The following is an 18,668-nucleotide window of genomic DNA, read 5'->3' as shown; positions in this document are numbered from 1 at the left end:
GCTCAGGCCCATCGTGGGCCCACAGTGGGGACCTGGTACCCACTTCATTCCTCAGAGGCCCTGAGAGCTTGCGTTAATGGAAGCAGATTTTGATGACCATATAGCCTTGGTCAGGCTGCCAGACTAGGTGGCTCTGGGAGCTTCCATGTGGCTCAAAGAACATAGAGAGAATATGAAGTAATTCAAAGCCTCAAATCATTCCAGTTGCTGAGTCTGAGTAGCCTCACTGGGTACTAGCTGTGTGATCTGAAAAAGTCACTATCCTGTCCGAGCCTCTTCTTTAATATAATGGTCTTGAATGAGACATGTCCCCCATACATTCATGTATTTAAACACTTGGTCACCAACTGGTGGCACTGTTGCAGAGGTTATAGAACCTTTATGAGGTGCAGCCTTGCTGGAGAAGCACAACATTGGGGGGCAGGGTTTGAGAGTTCACAGCCTGGATCTGCTTCCTGCTCACTCTCTCTTCCTGTGTGCACTTGAGATGTGCTCAGCTAGCTTCCTGCCTCCTGCCACGCCTTTCCCACATTATGAACATTGTCAACCCTCTGGAACCGTAAGCTAGAACAGACTCTTTCTTCTATCACTTGCTTTTGGTCATAGTATTTCATCGCAGCAACAGAAACGTAACCAACACACTTCATTAGTGGGGAAATACCTTCCTTACAGGATCATCGTAAGGACCAGAGAAGAACATCCCTGCCAAGTGTGCAGCACATGTAAGTGCTTAATAAACGCCACTTTTGTTTACTGTTACTTGCTCTGATCCTCCTCACTCCGAGCCAGGTGCCTATAGGGTGCCTGGGTAACCCCGAGTCAGGGATGGAGCTATTTCAGACCGCAGGAGAATGTCCCATGAAGTACTCCACCTAACCACACCAAGGCCCATGGTCATCTTAAGAACGTCATTTCCTATTCACTCACCCAGCTGTTGATCTGGCCTTGGGCTCCTGTGAACCAGGAAGCCCCAGTGACACTGAGGATGTCAGTCTTCTCCAGACGTCCTCTACTCCACTGCCTTTGGCACTCAGCAGCCCAGGGCTCCAGGGTCCCCCAGGAAAGCACACTTCCATTAGTAGCCAGCGCCTTTATGTTCACACACTTCCTAGTAAGTCCTCACTCTCAAGCTAGCCCTCAGAAGCAAACAGAACCCCTCCTGTGGACCAGAGATCTGGAGCAGCTGCTCTGATGAGCACAGCCCAGAGGGGGCTGAGCTGAGACCAAGTCCTGCTGGCATGTGCTCTCCAGCTTATCCCTACCCCCCTCTCTCAGAAATCCTCTTCAGGAGGCTGGTGCCAGCAGACAGGAAGAGGAACTCTCTGAAGAGGGGCACACAGAGGCCTATGCACCCTACACCCAGCCCTGAAGCCATGTCTGCTGTCCTTGGGGGCTGTGACCAGGGCTAGGACAGCCAGACCATAAGGCTCAACCAAGTTAGTGTTTGTCACTGTTCCCAGGAGTTTGCAGGGCATTTCTATGTCACCTTTTGGCATAAACATCATCCTAATATCAGTAAGTCTGCAAATATTCCTAGGCATAGCAAAATAATGTCTATAAATAAAACCACATTTTAAATGTACCAAGCAACTTACTATGTGGGAAAACTATACCGTGACAAATTCCTTCACAAGGGAAATAATCGCTCCCTAACTTGCTGTTCCAAATGAAGATCGAACCCAGGACTTTGCACATGCCGGGCAAGCACCCTACCTACCGAGCTATATCCCCATCCCGATTTGCCCTTTCTTTAGCTCAGGCACAATCAGTCTGAAGATGCTTTAGGAATCTTTGTCAGATCTTCTCTGGCATTTATGGGTTCTGAAGAACTTTAGGGCTGTCCACTCACTTTTATCAGAGGAAGGGTCAACCCTACTCTACACCACCATGTGCTCCCTAAGACCCTGAGCCCAGCTTCAGGCTTCTGCCTTCTCTCTATCCATCTCCCAAACTTTTCCAGTCCCATATAGTCCAAGGATACAGCATAGCCAGCAGGCACCCAGGGGTGAGGCAGGAGGGGAACCAGAACCCCAAAGCCAATCACTGCGAAGAAGAGGTAGAGCAGCCAGGCCACGATCTGGAGTGGGTGAGGGGGCCAGCTCCATCCATTCCGTCGAGACCGCTGGCCCTGCAGTTCTGGGGAAGGGCCACTGTCCTGGGAAGGCGCTGTCCACACACTCTTCTCAGGGGCCGTCTTGTTGGAGGGTTTGTTACAGATGTTCATCTCCAGAGGGAAGAGTAGAGAGCATTAAGCCCAGAAAGGCCCAGTGGGAACACAGGGCCCTGGCTGGAGCCAGGATTGAGCAGGAGGGTAGGGACCAGCAGGGGCTGTACATTCTGCAGGGAACCCGGGGTCCTAGCCTAATAGACATATGCAGTTGGGGGTGGAGTGGTAATAAAGTACTGTCCTAAAACTCAAGAACAGACTCTGACCCCAGCCTGGCCAGGACAAGGGAGGAGGGTCCAGAGTTATTCGGGACACAGTGTGGCTGCCCATTACTCAAAGTGCTCTGTCTCCACAGCCATAAGAGTGAAACTCAATAAGACATGTTCTCATCTGGTAACAATATCAGGCTGGGGCCAGAACAATGAGAACACATGCTGATTCTGTTAGGATTAGTCACCTCCGTCCTGAGATCCAAATCAAGTGTCAGAGAGAGCCCCCCCCCCCCCGTCCTTTGCTGAGGGAAACAGGCAGTGGGGGTGTTCAGAAAGGAGATCTGGCCTCAGCTGCTTAGCAGACACATAATCTCTTTAGGATCAGGGACCAAGAACTTCTCCTCTGTGCTTCAGAGGGGTTCTCTATGGTTTCTTGGCTGAGGATGAACTCGCACACAAGAGAAGGGAGGATTCTTCTTTGATTCCTTCTAGCAGAATAAATGACCATGTTTCTCCCAGTCAACCTGGGCCTGGTGTATAGATTTCCCAGAAGGGTAAAGGTTACTGAGAGAACTCCAAGAAAGGTCAAGCCTTGGCCAGAGCCAGACCACCAGATGGCAGCAACCCCCTACACTGGCCTACTTGCTACAGCCCAGTTGCTGACCAGGGCAGTAAGGACAGTAGGACCAGCTTGTGCTTACAGAAGGAAGAGCCCTGCCCATCAGTATCTGCTGGGCTGACAACCCAAGCAGACAACGTCACACCTGGGGAAACAGGCCAGTTCTGAGCTCTTGGTGGGAAGGCCAGGAGCTAGCACAGAACCCAGGCACACACCTTTCAGGAGCCCATACCACAGGGCAGCAATCTCCAATGTGGTTTGAATCTGCAGTTTCCCTCACATTGACTCCTAGCTAGAGGTGCTGTTTTGGGGAAGCTTCTGGAAACTCTGGGAGGTAGGACCTAATTAAGGGAAATGGGTCACTGGGGATGGGTTTAGGGATGTACCCCTGCCTACCTCCTTCCTTGCTCTCTACTGCCTGGTCTGCTATGATGTAAACAGCTTCCATGAAAAGAACTACTCTACCACGGTGGGCTGGAACCCTCGGAAACAATGAGACAGAAGTCTGCTTCCTTGGGTACTTTCTGTCAGGTACTGTCATTGCAGCTGTGCACAAGTAGAGAATAAACTGACTGAGCCAAAGAAGGCACCTCAGCACCTCAGCACATCTACCTGGAGCAACTGACTTCATGGACCACCAATGTAACTGGATCATCCCCGCCCACCACAAGCATCCCGATACAGCAAGATTTCCATGGGGTCCAAGCAGAGTCAGAGGCCCTGTGCTGAGTCCTGACTGGGACTAGGACCGCAATTTGGAGTACTCTGCCATCCCCACTTTGCTACACTAGCACCCCTCAAAAACAGTGAACATGCTGTAATTCATTCACCTCTGGTCCCCATGTCCCCTCCCGCAAGGACCAGGCGTTATACCTTGTATATAGGAGATGCTCAGTGACTGCTCGAGGACTTGAAAACATCTGAAATCAAAGCAAATATGTGTAAGGTAAATGATGTATGATCCTGGCCAACCAAGGCTGCAGTGACTACGGTAACACCATTTTGTCTGACTCCATTTTGTGGCTGCTTAGACAGTTCTCAGCCGTCTACCCCCAACAGTCACATCTGCCTTGGCAATACACTTGGGGTTTCCATGACCCTGGCCACAGTCCAGATGTATTAACCAAAATAACTAATGTTTATACAAACTTAAACTAAAATAATCAAAAGTATAAGTCAAATTAATTGTTGTGTTGTGTCTGAAGAAACCACTGTGTTCTGCCTAAACAAATGTTGCAAGGTTACTCTGACCCCTACCTAACATTGTGGGTTTTGCCTTTAAAATCACTGCACCCTGAGCTTCAGCACCAAGAGACTTTGAAGCGTGAACCACTCTTGGTTGCTGGCCAAAGGAAAGGGCTCTTCCACTCTTAATCGACTCAATCAGCGTGGTTTTCTGTGACTTTCTCGAACTGAACTATTACAAGGCCAGGTGGCCCACTCTACTCTGCCTTCAGTCCTCTCTCACCCCTTCCGCATGGCCATGGCGTGACTCAGTGACAGATCCTCTACCCCACGTCCTCTGACGACTAGCTGTCACCCTGACTACTGGACATTCACTCAAAGCCATTTTCTCTCAGCCCTCCTAAGGCCAAGCTTGGCGGTGTGTGAAGTCATCTCTGGATGTTCTCATCTCAAAGCTAAATGGAGTGACCTCAGTTTTCTTCAGACTTGGGTCAAATCTTTGGTAAGAAGTACATGGGATAGGAGATCCCTGGCTTTGGAAGAAACAGGCCTAGGTTTGGCTTTTGGCTTTGCACTTACTAGCTGAGAGGACTAGATTTCCTCCTCTGAAAAGTGGGGATGCCCACTAAGATACATAGCTCAGTGATACTATAGGCAAATCCTACAAGTAAACGCTCACTACATGGCAAATGTAATTACCTCAAATAGATCTCTGGTTTGTTCCTATCTCCTATCCCTAGCTGCAGCTACTGTGTCTGATCCTACAAGGTCTATGTCCAAATTGACAGGACTGGTTGAGGTTGCCACAGGAACAAGAAAACAGACATAATAAAACACAGACTTGCAGGCTGCAGGTGTAGTTCAGTGATAAAGGACTTGTCTAGCATATGTGAAGCCCTAGATTTAGTCCCCAGATGCACACATGCATGCACATGCACACACACAGACACAATGCACACACACACACACACACACACACACACACACAGGAAAACTCAGAAAAGTACAGTGATTGTAATCCACCATATGATAAAAATGATAGGAAAACCATTTAGTTGCCCTCAGAAAAAAAATCTGTATTTTTAATTCTAAACACTATTACCCAGAATTTAGTAGGTTTATCCATAATTGTTATAAAGCTGAACTGCCAAAATGTGTTAACCAGAATATTTTGACTTGCATTAATACTTTATATCTTTGTATATTCAATATACATATACATGAGAGGTGTGGTGCACACCTTTAATCCCAGCACTGGGGAGGCAGAGGCAGATGGACCTCTGTGAGTTCAAGGCCAGTCTGGCCTACCTGGTGAGTTCCAGGGTAGCCAGGGATATACAGTGAGACCATGTCTCACAAAAAGAAATTCACACATGCAATGGAGAAATGGCCAATATCTGATTTCTCACTCTTAATTATTTACTTATTTTTTTACTCACAATCATACCTTTATTTAATTTTTTATAAGACAAGGTCTCTCTATGTAGTTCTGGCTGTTCTGAAACTTGCTGTGTAGATTAGGCTGGCTTTGAAGCTTTGAACTCACAAAGATTTGCCTACTTCTGCCCCTCCCAAACCCTGAGATTTAAGGTGTGTGCCACTATGCCTGGCCAACAGTTTCTCTGTAGCTTTGGAGCCTGTCCTAGAACTCACTCTGTAGCCCAGGCTGGCCTTGAACTCACAGAGATCCACCTGCCTCTGCCTCCCGAGTGCTGGGATTAAAGGTGTGTGCCACCACTGCCTGGCCATAGACATATATTTTGATACCTTTTGATCCTTTAAGGGAGAAAAAAAATCCAACATTCAGAACTATCAATAATAAGAAAAGAGAAAAACGTTGTTTTGAGGCAAGCTCTTACTTACTATGTAGCCATAGCTGGTCTCGACTACCTGCCTCTTCCTTCTGAGTATTGGGATTACAGGCATGTGCCACCACACCCAGCTGCAAAGGAAAAACTGAGCATGAAATACTCCACATCATAATAGACTCTTCTGTATGTATACATATCCATATGTATTACGTGTTCGTGTCTATGTGAGTGCACATGTGAGTGGGTGTGCCTGGGTATGAGTGTGGAGGCAGGAGGATAGCCTTGGTATCACTGCTTAGTCATCCTCCCTTGGATGCTTACTTGCTTGTTTATTTACAGCATGTGTGTGTGTGCACATGCACAGGAGTACAGGTTCCCAGAGTCCAGGAGAGGTCATCAGATCCCCTGGAACTGGAGTTGCAGGCAGTTAGGAGACATTTGGTGTGGGTGCTGGGAACCAAAGCACCCAAGTGCTCTTCGCCACTGAACCATCTCTCCTGCCACAGTCCACCCTTTCAAACGGGGGAACTAGAGCCATACGAGTCACCCTGTGCAAATGGGGGAACTAGAGCCATACGAGTCACCTTGTGGATGCTGCCAACTGAGCCTGGATCCTCTAGAAGAGCAGCTAGTGAGCCATATCGCCACTTCCAGGGGATCTGACACCCTCTTCTGGACTCCAGGGGCACCAGGCATGCACATGGTACACAGACATGCATGTAAGCAAAACACCTATACACAGAAAAAGCAAAATAATAATTTAAAAAGCATTTATTGGGCTGGAGAGATGGCTCAGAGGTTAAGAGCACCGACTGCTCTTCCAGAGGTCCTGAGTTCAATTCCCAGCACCCACACGGTGACTCACATCCATCTGTAATGAGATTTGGCACCCTCTTCTGTATACATAATAAATAAATCTTTTTTAAAAAAAGCATTTATTTTATATTTATGAGCATTCTGCCTACATATATGTCCATGGAGGCCAAACGAAGACATGGGTTATCTGGAATTAAGTTACAGGTGTAAGCCACCATGTAGGTGCTGGGAATTGAACTCAGGTCCTTTGGAAGAGTAGCCAATGCTCTTAACCACTGAGCCATCTCTCCAGCCACAGTCTATCTTCCCCGCCCTGCTTGAGATAGGATCTCTCATTGGCCCGGAGTTCAACAAGTAGATGAAGCTGGCTAGCCAGTGAGTCCTGGCTCTCCCTTCCCAGTGCTGGGATTATAATCACAAGCCACCATGCCTGGGGTTCTGGGGATCCAACTCAGGCCTCATGCTCACAAGACAAGCATTTTACCAACTCCAGTCCCATATGGATTCTTAAGCATGTTCTCCACATATACTTAAATGTTTGCATGGGTAGCATACAGCCAGTATCTTCAAAATCCCAACTAGATAACCCTCCCCTGCCTCCTGTAAAGCTGCACTCTGAAAGCACAGATCTGTTTTGAAGTCTTTTTTCTTTTAAACGTTTTCGTGCGTGCGTGCGTGCGTGCGTGCGTGTGTACTACTTGGAGGAGTGAAAAGGCCAATTCTGTGATTACACACCTCTTAGACATTACGGCCATCATTGGAATACCTGTACAAATTAAGACTGACAATGCTCCAGCATATGTCTCAAATAAAATGAGGCAGTTTTTGCTTATTACAATATAAAGCATGTTACAGGTATACCACACAATCCCACAGGCCAAGCAGTCATAGAAAGATCTAATCAAACTTTAAAGGATATGCTAAATAAGCACCTAGATGTCTACCACATAAAGGAAGGACATATTGGTACCAATATACTTTACAAGGTAATTTCTCACTGCCTAACATCAATATCTCTTCAACTCTAGAATAGTTGTGGTCCTGATTCATTATAAATCAAGCTGGCTTTGGAGCTGGAATGTGGCTCTCTCCTTCTCTAAACCCAAGCATATTGCTAAAAGAAAAATTAGAAGATTCTGTCTCATATCGCAAGAGCCAACTGGTGTGAGACAGAGGAAAACCAATAATCTATGAACCATTGTTGTCAAGATTCTATTTCTTTCCACGCTTGTCCTTGTTTTCTGGGAATCCCTTCTCCATCCAACGTAAATCCATTTTGATATTAATAATGTTCAAGTTTTCCACAGCGAAAATAAGTCTTTCCAATAGCAATCTCTGAAGTCTCTAGAAGGAAGATGGGGCCCCACAACAATGACTCTACTCATCCAGAAAGATGTCATTGTACCTAACAACATTACTCAATGGTCAACTTTGGACTGAAAACTCTTCACAACAGTTGTAAGATGAGATGGTCCATCATACTACACTTCTAGCCAGAATCTCAGACAATCTTATCCACTACTCTGAGACTGGCTGCAGACTCTAGAGCTAACCCTATTGAGATCTAACTATTTAAGCTTTCTTACAGGACCCCACAGAGATATCGTCACCCCTAAACAGCAGGAAGCAGTTCTAAGAAAACGTCGCCCCTCTCCTAAAGGTTTCATTCTTCTCAGGGTTATGGATGGATGGTTACAGGGTTGGGGTGGAACAATAAAATTTAGACTCATTATTCTCCTTTAGAAAAAGAAAAATGGAAATGGATAGGTATAGTATATTAAGGTAGATTATTGTATCTACTAGCAAACTGATTTAGCAAACTATCAGTCTTGGATAATTTACACTGATATTGATTCTTGTATATTGATACAAATGTAAACTATTCTTATATTCCTATTTAAGATAATTTGTATATTGATATAAATACAAAACTATATTTGTTGTATTGTACACATATTTCTACTCCTGTTTGAAATATTTTGTATATTGATACAAATGTAATATTATACTTGTCATACTGTATGTATGTTCTACCTCTGTTTAGGATATTTTGTATATTGATACATATTAAGGACATTGTTGTCATATTGCACTGACATTTCTACCTCTGTTTAAGATATTTTGTGTACTAGCCAGGCGGTGGTGGCGCACGCCTTTAGTCCCAGCACTCAGGAGGCAGAGGCAGGCGGATCTTTGTGAGTTCGGCCAGCCTGGTCTACAAAGCGAGATCCAGGAAAGGCGCAAAGCTACACAGAGAAACCCTGTCTCGAAAAAACAAAAAACAAAAAAACAAACAAAAAAAAAAGATATTTTGTGTACTGCCACAATTTTGAGGTCATTGTCCTTATACAGTACATCTGCTTACAGACTGTTTATCTTGTTCATGTGAAGTCTTAGTCCTTAGGTTATTTAGGTAGAGAAGACCTACAGAGCTATAGTCACCCATGCTTGTCATTTCTATAGTTATGTTAGTTAAGTTGTCCAGATTTACAGAAACATATGTCAGATGGATAGGTAATCTTCAAACACTTCATAGACCTAGAGAATATGGCATTTAAAAGTTTTGATAACTTAGAATTCTGTTGACGTGAGACACAATTGCTCCTGGCAGCACCTAACTGATCCTGAGAGAATGTTGGGCCTCTAGACATTTCTGTTTGGAAGTTTGTCTTCTTCTTGGCCCATAATGGCCTGCTGGGCAAAGAACTGCCCTTGCCTCAACTGCTGACAGTATGAACTCTGTCCTTTCTGGACAAGCAGGACACAGGGAAAAGTGACTACTGAACTCTGCCAAGACAGGGTAAGATGGTCTTTCAGAATTCCTGCTTCTGAAAATGGTCTGTCAGATATTCTAGGTCTGTAGCCAAATTGGATGCCCCAGCGATGCTGGGAAACTTTAGGTGACTGTCCAGGCTGCCAGCTGTTTTTGTCTGTTCTCGAAAGAATTTCAGAAATTGCTTGCTTGCATTTTCCATTTTCTCAGGTATTATTATTTTCCTTCTCAGGTCTTTGATGGAGTTGAAGACTAGATAGTTACAGTTACAATCTTCTCGTATCTTAGCTAGAACACATTAGTACTAGAGTCAGAATTTTCAGGATAGGACAGCTATTGGAGTAATCTCGGTAATATGCCATTTACCTCTGATCTGGACATTTCTGGATATTTAGCATGTCTTTCTTGTTTGATGTTGTTCTTGTTGGTTGTAGTTCTATTTTTGTTTATGTTATTACTCTTTGTTTTTCCTTGACAATACTTGATAATCATTCTTACTGTATATAGTTTGTATTAAGTTTAGAACCTTCTTATTTAGACAAAAAGGGGAAATGTAGTGGTATTTGCTCTGCCCATGACTTTGAGCTGTAGGGTCCAAAGGAGGTGGTGCTTCCTGCCATTGTACATGACCTCTTAAAAGGAGAGGGAGAAGGGTCACATGCCCCTTCTCCCTGCTCCTGCCTGTGAGGTAGATTCGCTCATGGTCAGATCAGGACAAGTTCAACTGTCTACTCCGTTCTGTATTTGTGAATGTATTTCCTCAATTTATATCTTAATAAATCCCTATTACCTATTAAATAGACTCATGTGAATTGATCTTAATAGAGGAGTATGTTCTCTCCTTTCACCATGTGGGTCTTGGAGTTCAAACTCAGATTGTCAGGCTTGGCAGCAAGTGCCTTTACCCACTGAGCAGTCTTTCTGGCCCATTTTAAAGTCTTTAGCAATTTCTCATAACAGATGCTGGAAGGGGACTCTGAAAAAAAATAAGTGAATAATTCAGTGACAGCATCGAACTTCACTAACTACTCCAGTGACAGGCCTGTGACACTAACTACTCCAGTGACAGACCTGTGACACTAACTACTCCAGTGACAGACCTGTGACACTAACTACTCAGTGACAGACCCATGACAATGAGTTTTCTTTACCCCCCAAGTAGAGGTTGCATTCTCCCAAGTGGCTTTTGTAGCCAAAGTTTCCTGGGTGCTTTGCTTCCAAAGGCTTTTGATTTGCACGCAGTCTGCCTAGCTCAGGTCATGGCATAGACTGTATGTGCTTCTCCTTCAGTTGGACACTGGAGAGCTAGGCACTGGAGAGTAGCTACAGCCTGACTGTGGACACAGTTATGAAATTGTTTTCCTAAGTGGGTGGCCCCAAGGAAAAAACATACTGCCATTCAAAAAAATAAATAGCTGGGCGGTGGTGGCGCACGCCTTTAATCGCAGCACTCGGGAGGCAGAGGCAGGTGGATCTCTGTGAGTTCCAAACCAACCTGGGCTACAGAGTGAGTTCCAGGAAAGGCGCAAAGCTACACAGAGAAACCCTGCCTCGAAAAACCATAGTTAGATAGATAGATAGATAGATAGATAGATAGATAGATAGATAGATAGATGGATAGGTAGGTAGGTAGATAAGACAAAGTCTCATTGTAGCAGTGACCACCCTAAATCTCATTATGTAGCACAGGTTAGCTCAAACTCTTGGCAATCCTCCTGTTTCATGCCCTTGAGAGGTTGCAAGTTGAGCCAACATGTGCAGCTCAAGTATTTTGACATACAGTTTTCTAGCTCTATTTTCCCTTTTAATTTAGTTTAAGAGACTAGATAATCTGATTAATGGATTTTCCATGTATCTCAACTTGCTGTATAGACCAGGATAGCCTTTAGATTTCAAGACCATGCCACCACACTGTCTTGGATTGACATTCTGATCTTGTCACTATGCCTATGGCCTCTACCAGAAATAGGGAATTATCAGCCATATGTCTCTGTTTCTTTCTCTGGAAACTGCCTCAAGGTACAGGGCTGTTCAGTTGTGGTGACAGAGAAAGGGTTCAAATTTAAATCAAAGGTGACAAAGAAAAAAAAGGACATGATTTTCTTTGGATCATCCCCAGGTGAGCGAATCTTTGTCCCTGGTTTGTGGAAATACCCAAGGTCATCAGGTCAAGCCCCGTGAATACAGCTGAGCTCATAGTTTTCTGAGGCAGATCTCTGTGGACTGTACACAGGCTCACCAGAAACACCACCATCAGAACAGATATTGTGCAGTACTGGGGATTGAACCCAGGGCCTTGCGTATGTTACAGAAGCACCCTCTCCTTGGGCTATGCTCCATCTAAGTAAGCAAGCACTCTGATGGGGGATGTATGAATTTGATCCCAAAGCCTAGTCTTGTCTTGTCAACCTCACAACTGAAAAGCCCTGGACCTTGAAGGAGTCTGTTTCTCAAGAGAGAAACACGAGCATGTGGCTGATATGTTCCTAGCACCTGACTGGCCACAGGCATCCCAAGTGTTAACTTATCCCAGAGTCCTGAGGGAGGAGGATCGTCATCCCAAGACAGGGACTTGCTGCAAACAGTCCTGGGGGTAGCTTTGACTCCAAATTAAGATACTGTTGGTCTAGAGAAGTGCCACCTGCCTAAGACTCCAGATGCAGGGAGGAACCTCTTCGAAGAAGCAGCAACCCTCAGGACAGACACAAAGGACAGCCAGGAGGACACTGCCTGCCCCCAAACCCTAAGAGAGCTAACTTGAACTTGATGATACTTTCTATCATTGAATTGAAGGCCACAAATTCCTTTTGGCCCAAAAAACTTCATTACAAGGACTGGGAGGTTGGACCAAATCCAAAATGGGGCCCACAGATGAGACCAAGTAGTCATCAGGCTTGAGGACTTTCTCTGGCTGTCCCTTCCCTCTCAACAGCCCTCTAGGAGTCCAAAATGAAAGATACGTGGCTCTGCTCCCCCAAAACATGACCAGATGGTGCACGCAGCCCTTGGCCAGGGAAGGCTTACTGGGCCCAGGCCTGTGGGCACTAAAGGTATAAAAACAGATGAGACTAGGTACCTGCCCTCTCCAACTTCCCTTTCTGGGGCCCAGAGAGACACAGCAGCATCAAGGCATTGAGTACTTGGAGTATTTGGGCAGTGCTTTGCAAGGGCAAGCCGCTCAGATGGAACATGCCAGGGAGCAATGAGAGATTAAACACAGAGAGGCTGCAGGCTGAGATCACTGAGGCCTGGTGGGATGCTCTGGGCACTGCTGAAGGAGCCAGAGGGAGTCACAGGAATTGTAAAGCAGAGTATGACACACAGCTTTGAGTTCTAGTCTCAGCAGAGAAGAGGGCACAAATGAGACCAGAAAGGACATGGGATGAGGTAACACTAGGAGGCTGGCCCAGGAGGGCAGCCCAGGAGGGCAGTGGCTCTGCAACCCTGTTCTTTAGAAGGAGTTGGCTGGAGGGTCAAGGTCAGGCGTACAGCTCCTCCTTACCCACACAGTACCCCCAGCTGCATGTTTAGTGGGCTGAGTAGTATAGAACCCTTGGTAAAATATTCCTCGTGTGCCTTCTGCTTAAAAAGGGCGAAACATATAGATGCTGCAAGACTGGAAGGGAGAAAGGGCAAGGAAGGAAATGCACAGACTGTTGGAGGCACAAGTATCTGCTGCCCAAATCATGGACTTGCTTGACATCTGCAGAGACTGAAGGGGCTATGCGGCCCTTCCCTTGTCCCTACAATAATATTCCCTATTTAACATTCATTTGCTAAGATCTTTAAATAACATTTTCAAAATACAATAGGCTACCGTAATATATATGCTTAAATTCAATGAAGAGAATCCTAGCAGGAGCGGTGACAAGCGACTGTGATCCCAGCACTCTGGAGGCAGAAGCTGGCCAGTCTCCGAGCTGAGGCCAATCTTGTACAGACTGAATTACAGGCCAACCAACGTTAGCTAGTGAGACCCTGTCTCAAAACAACCAAGAAAAGAAAAAAAGAAAATCCTAATATTTTGAGTTCTCATAATGAATGGTGTAATAGCTGTATGACTGATCTACTTCCTGCCCACTACTGCTCCAATTAAAAAAAAAAAAAACAAATCTAGGCAGCCAAGAAGCTAAGGCAGGAAGATCACTTGGCCTGGGAGTTCAAAGCCAACTTGGGCAACATAGCAAGACGCTGAGATCCTAGCTCAAATAATAATAACAATATTAATAGTAGCAATAAACTCAGAATGTTGTTCTGAAATTCATGCGTGAGATAGCTAAAGCAACCAGACTGAAGTGCAAAGTCCTGGCCCTGGAGAACCTGTGGGCAGCCCTGGATTCCTGAGAGATGTCTGAGGACTTCAGGATCAACTCAACTAATAAAGAGGTATATCAGAAGAGGCCACAAAACTGGGAAGGTAGCCGGGCGGTGGTGGCGCACGCCTTTAATCCCAGCACTTGGGAGGCAGAGCCAGGCGGATCTCTGTGAGTTCGAGGCGAGCCTGGGATACCAAGTGAGTCCCAGGAAAGGTGCAAAGCTACACAGAGAAACCCTGTCTCAAAAAAACAAACAAAAAAAACTAGGAAGGTAAGTTGCTTGGGTCAGACAAAAAAACTAACATCTTTAATCCCAGCACTCAGGAGGCAGATCTCTGTAAATTCAAGGCTAGCCTGGTCTCCATAGTGAGTTCCAGGACAGCCAGGGCTATGTAGCCAGGCCCTGTCTCAAAACCACAAAAAAAAAAAAAAAAAAAAAAAAAAAAGTAGGCTTAGAGGGCCCAGAGATCTAAGCTATGAATGGAAAGAGGCAGTTGGAAACAGGAACCAGGGCTGTCTGGAGACATTGCCTTCTTCTGGCTCTTGCACTACTGTTCATAGTTCAAGGGAGCTGGGGGCGAATTTCACAAATCCCACTTATTTGGGTGTCTTCTTCACTCATGTTTCAAAAGTTAGCCAGAAGGCAATTTGGCAATGTCTACCAAACCTGAGAACACATTTAACTTGTGGCCCAGACATTCCATTTCTGTATTTATCTTACACTCTCCTAACACACAACAGCTCCCTGCACTGTCCCTTGTAATAATAAAGGACAAAAACAAATACAAACATATGCTATGGTATATGCATACAAGGAATGCTATAAAGCATCAAAAGCAAGGGATGACATTGTTCTTGAGATAAAGTTATGTGAACAAGCAAGAAACACAATGTAGAGTGAGCTACCAAATAAATAAAAACCAAGGTGGAGGTTGGGGGGCTAGAGATGGCGCGGCAGCACAGCATCTGCTGCTCTTACAAGGACCAAGGTTCCAACCCTAGCATCCACTACATGGTGGCTCAAAACCATCTTTAACCCCAGTTCTAAGGGATCAGACCCCTCTTCTGACCTCCAAGGGTACCAGGTATGCTTATGGTACACAGACACACATGCAGGTAAAACACTCTCAAACATAAAATAAAAATAAATCTTAAAAAAAAAAAAAAAAGAGCAGCCATTGCTCTTCCAGAAGACTAGAGTTCAGTTCCCAGAACCCAAACCAGGAGGCTCACAGCCCCCTGGAGCTTCAGCTCCACGTGATCCAATCACTGCCCTCCACATATGTGACAGACACATACACAAATGCACATAGGAAAAAAAAAACTATTAAAAAAAAAGACCAAGCCGGGTGGTGGTGGCGCACGCCTTTAATCCCAGCACTCGGGAGGCAGAGCCAGGCGGATCTCTGTGAGTTCGAGGCCAGCCTGGGCTACCAAGTGAGTGCCAGGAAAGGTGCAAAGCTACACAGAGAAACCCTGTCTCGAAAAACCAAAAAAAAAAAAAAAAAAAAAAAAAAGACCATTGCCATTGGGAGGCTATGGTTGGAGAGTTGCCAGTCCCAGGCCCAGCCTGGGTTATCTAGCAAGACTGTCAAAACAAACAAAAACCCAGAAGGGATAGACAGACAGATATCTGTGTTTCTATAGGCACAGATTACTCTGGGAAGGAAGTGGCAGAACTCAAATGAGGGCAGTTTCCATGGAGATCTAGTACCAGGGGCTGGGGGTGAGACACACTGGATTCTACTGTGTGTTTGTTGGTATTACTCAATTTTTTTTAAAAAATCATGGGTATTTACTGTTTTTAAAAAAATTAGCTGGTCATGGTGGTGCACACCTTTAATCCCAGCACTCAGAGGTGGGGAGATCTCTGTGAGTTCCAGGGCAGCCTGGTCTACATAGTAAGTTTTAAGACAACCAGAGTTACAGAGTGAGACCCTATCTAAAAAAAATAAAAGCAAGGAAGTAGCAACAACACACACACATCAAGTAAGACACAGTTGAGAGGGTGTCCCCCCCCCACTGTGCTGCCATGTGAACCAAATGAACTTGTGTGCACTAGAGGTTTATACCAGGCCTGAAAAACCAGCAATTCCTGCCTAACAACTGTTGGACAAGACTGCTTCTTCAGTGCTTTCTTACCCTTGAAGGCAATTCTCAGCCACTCGGGGCTGTGAGGAAGAGCCAAGGAACTTTCTAGCACTGTTAGGGGTCTTGTCAACGTTGGAAACAGACATCAGGCAAAGCAACAAAGATACTGGGCAAGACACTGGTCTAGGTCTTGACCAAGAGCTGGTCAGTGCCCTGTGGCCCCAGAACAAGGCAGAGCCGCACCCCACAGGGAAGGTGCACCCCACAGGGAAGATCACCCCACAGGGAAGGTGCACCCCACAGAGAAGGTCACCCCACAGGGAAGGTCACCCCACAGGAAAGGTCACCCCACAGGGAAGGTGCACTCCTACACAGCTTTCCTTTATTCTAGAGGTTTTACTGCTTCCTTGCGAGATTCCTCTGAGGAATTCGAAATCATTTTTCAGCCTTTCCCAAAGATCTGCTTCTAAAATAATTTCCACTGAGATCTAACACGCCTCAATTGAGACCACATAAAGGGGAGCTGGAGAGGAAACGCTTCACAGCGCACACTGGTTTACAGTGCAGTCATTTGTAAAAGACTTCTAGGGGCAAATACGGTGTTTATTAAAACTCCCACAGGTGCCAGAAAAAAATCTGTGGTCTTAAACATTCTGAGAAGTGGCTATAGTTCAGCTAAGGGATGCGTATCACATCATTTCCAGAAAATAAGCTTGAACTTAAAGCTATTCTCAAAGGCCTCTCTGGCCTTTGGTCTCAAATAATGTGGCTGGGCCTTTATTTTCTCTCATAAACAATATGCCGAGATCAGTTGCTATGGCAAGAAAAACTTGAACTCATTCCTGAGTTGACATGGTGTGCAAACATTTCTGTGTCATTCTCCTCCTGCAGCTGCCACCACAAACTCTGGGATACAAGTTCAGGAGAAGGAATAAGAAACAGAGCAACAGGGAACAGAAACAAAACCAAGGGAAGGAGGCAACCTTGATGTTGATTTTGATCCAGGAAGTCAACTAGAGATTGTAGGAGCCAGCCTTGGGGAACACCCACCAAGAAAGTCATTAAGAACAAAGTTGTGACAGACCAAAAAAAAAAAAAAAAGGGAAAAAAAATCAGGCTAATTAAATACCACCATTGCTTTTATTGCATCTCAGGGTGATTATCTGTATACAGTTGGTCTCCCACAGCAAAACATCAATTCCACAAAAAGAGTGAACACCCCTCATCCAGCCTAGCTCTCCCTTGGTAAAGAAGGTGAAGCCACTTCTTAGGCTCTGCTCCCCTAACCATCATTGCTCCCTTACAGTGTTTCCATCATAATAGGAGCCATCATTGCCATTTAGAAGGCACGTACTCTAGGCCAGGCGCTGCCGGAAGGGCTTCCACGGATTCACTTAATTCAACACTCCGGGGTAGCCCTGTTATCGCAAACGGTTCCCACAGATCTCGCTAACCCTTGGTCTCAGATGTGGCCCCCCTTATTTTGTTTAATAAACGACAACTGCATCCCCTGTGCACAGAGGAAGGCGCGGAGAAACTTCTGGGTTCTAGGAGGCTCAGCTACACCAGCAGAACCAGAGTAATCTTCAGCAGCCAGAATATAAAGCCCCTTTCAAAACCTGGAGCTCACCGAACTCTCCAGTACTGGACTCCCTTCACTTTCTGGGATAAAAGTTGAAACCCCTCACCATGAACTTTAGGAACTCTCCCCGCGTTTTCTGTTCCGCACTCTCTGCTGCCCGGACTTATGTGTTCGCTTTTCCCTCTTTCAGAAATACCCTTCCCCGACTCACAATTCTGGCCCCCTTCCCAACTTCCATGTCTTCGCTTAAAAGCCACCTTTAGGGCCCATCAGTGCACTTAACGCGACCTGAACTTGCTCTAGTCACGTGTCTGGCGCCTGCTCCCCAACCCCTCCTTAATTCTCTGTGGGCTCTGGAGACTGAAGGCGGCTGTTCTTAGGCCCGACGCCTGGCACACAGCCTGGCCCTCTGTGAGCGCGCGGTGCAGACCTATAACCCTGGTTGGTGCTGAAACAAAGTCCCGCGCTCCACTGGGTCAGGGAAACCCAGCGGGCCCAGACCGGCCCAGAGTCCTGCCAGGCACCCGCGCCGCGCGACCCGGTGGCTCGGGCCAGGCTCGAGGTGAGAAACGCCGCTGCCGCTCCTCACCTGCGCCAGATGCGGCCTGCCAAGGTCAGCCAGCGGCTCGGCCCCGTCCTGCCCGTCCACCCTCCCCAGGGCGGCGGCACTTCAGACCGTCCGGGCAGAGGCAGTCCCCCGGACCCGGAGGAGACGCGTCCCGGAGCCTGGCTCCATCCCGGACCGAGGTTGGGCCTCCGAGCCTTAGTTCGGACCGGCTGGCTGGAAAGCCGTGCCAGGCCAAGGCAGGCTGGGCCTCACCCGGCGCGGGGCCCGTTCCCCTGGCAACAGCGCGGGCTACGGCGCCCCACAGCGGCCAAACCGCGCTGCGTCACTTCGTTGGGGCATCCTGGCACTGGGCGGAGTTTGCCAGTGCCCCCTGGCTCCGCAGCATGCCCATTCCTCGTTATTTTCCTCACCTTTCGTGGAGAAAAATCCACCCCCTTCCACCACCGCTTCCCCCATCCACAATGTCTTCCACGAATCCTACTCTCTCCCTAAAACGCGTCCATATCTAGTTTCTCCCCTGAAATCACT

The 18,668-nt window shown here is 46.5% G+C and overlaps 1 protein-coding gene across 7 annotated transcripts in view; it reads right to left on the bottom strand.

Moving 5' to 3' along the window:
• The window catches only part of Zdhhc1 (zinc finger DHHC-type containing 1), a 28,035-nt gene extending 9,610 nt beyond the window's left edge, over positions 1-18,425 (bottom strand). For 2 of the 7 annotated variants that reach the window (XM_059264143.1, XM_059264144.1), the window contains exons 1-4: positions 18,162-18,423; positions 6,047-6,125; positions 3,872-3,918; positions 1,982-2,224 (exon numbers count right to left, since the gene is read on the bottom strand). In XM_059264143.1, the coding sequence (XP_059120126.1) occupies positions 1,982-2,224 (243 nt within the window). In that variant the 5' untranslated portion in view covers positions 3,872-3,918; positions 6,047-6,125; positions 18,162-18,423. Of the gene's footprint in view, positions 1-1,981; positions 2,225-3,394; positions 3,545-3,871; positions 3,919-6,046; positions 6,126-17,620; positions 17,894-18,161 lie in introns of those variants that run through there. The other 5 variants (XM_059264139.1, XM_059264142.1, XM_059264141.1 and 2 more) reach the window with 4 other exon arrangements.
• Between the last annotated feature and the right edge of the window lie 243 nt (positions 18,426-18,668).

Source organism: Peromyscus eremicus, chromosome 5 (assembly GCF_949786415.1).
Source record: "Peromyscus eremicus chromosome 5, PerEre_H2_v1, whole genome shotgun sequence".
NCBI classification, from domain to species: domain Eukaryota; kingdom Metazoa; phylum Chordata; class Mammalia; order Rodentia; family Cricetidae; genus Peromyscus; species Peromyscus eremicus.
This window is presented reverse-complemented; position numbering and strand designations above follow the sequence as displayed.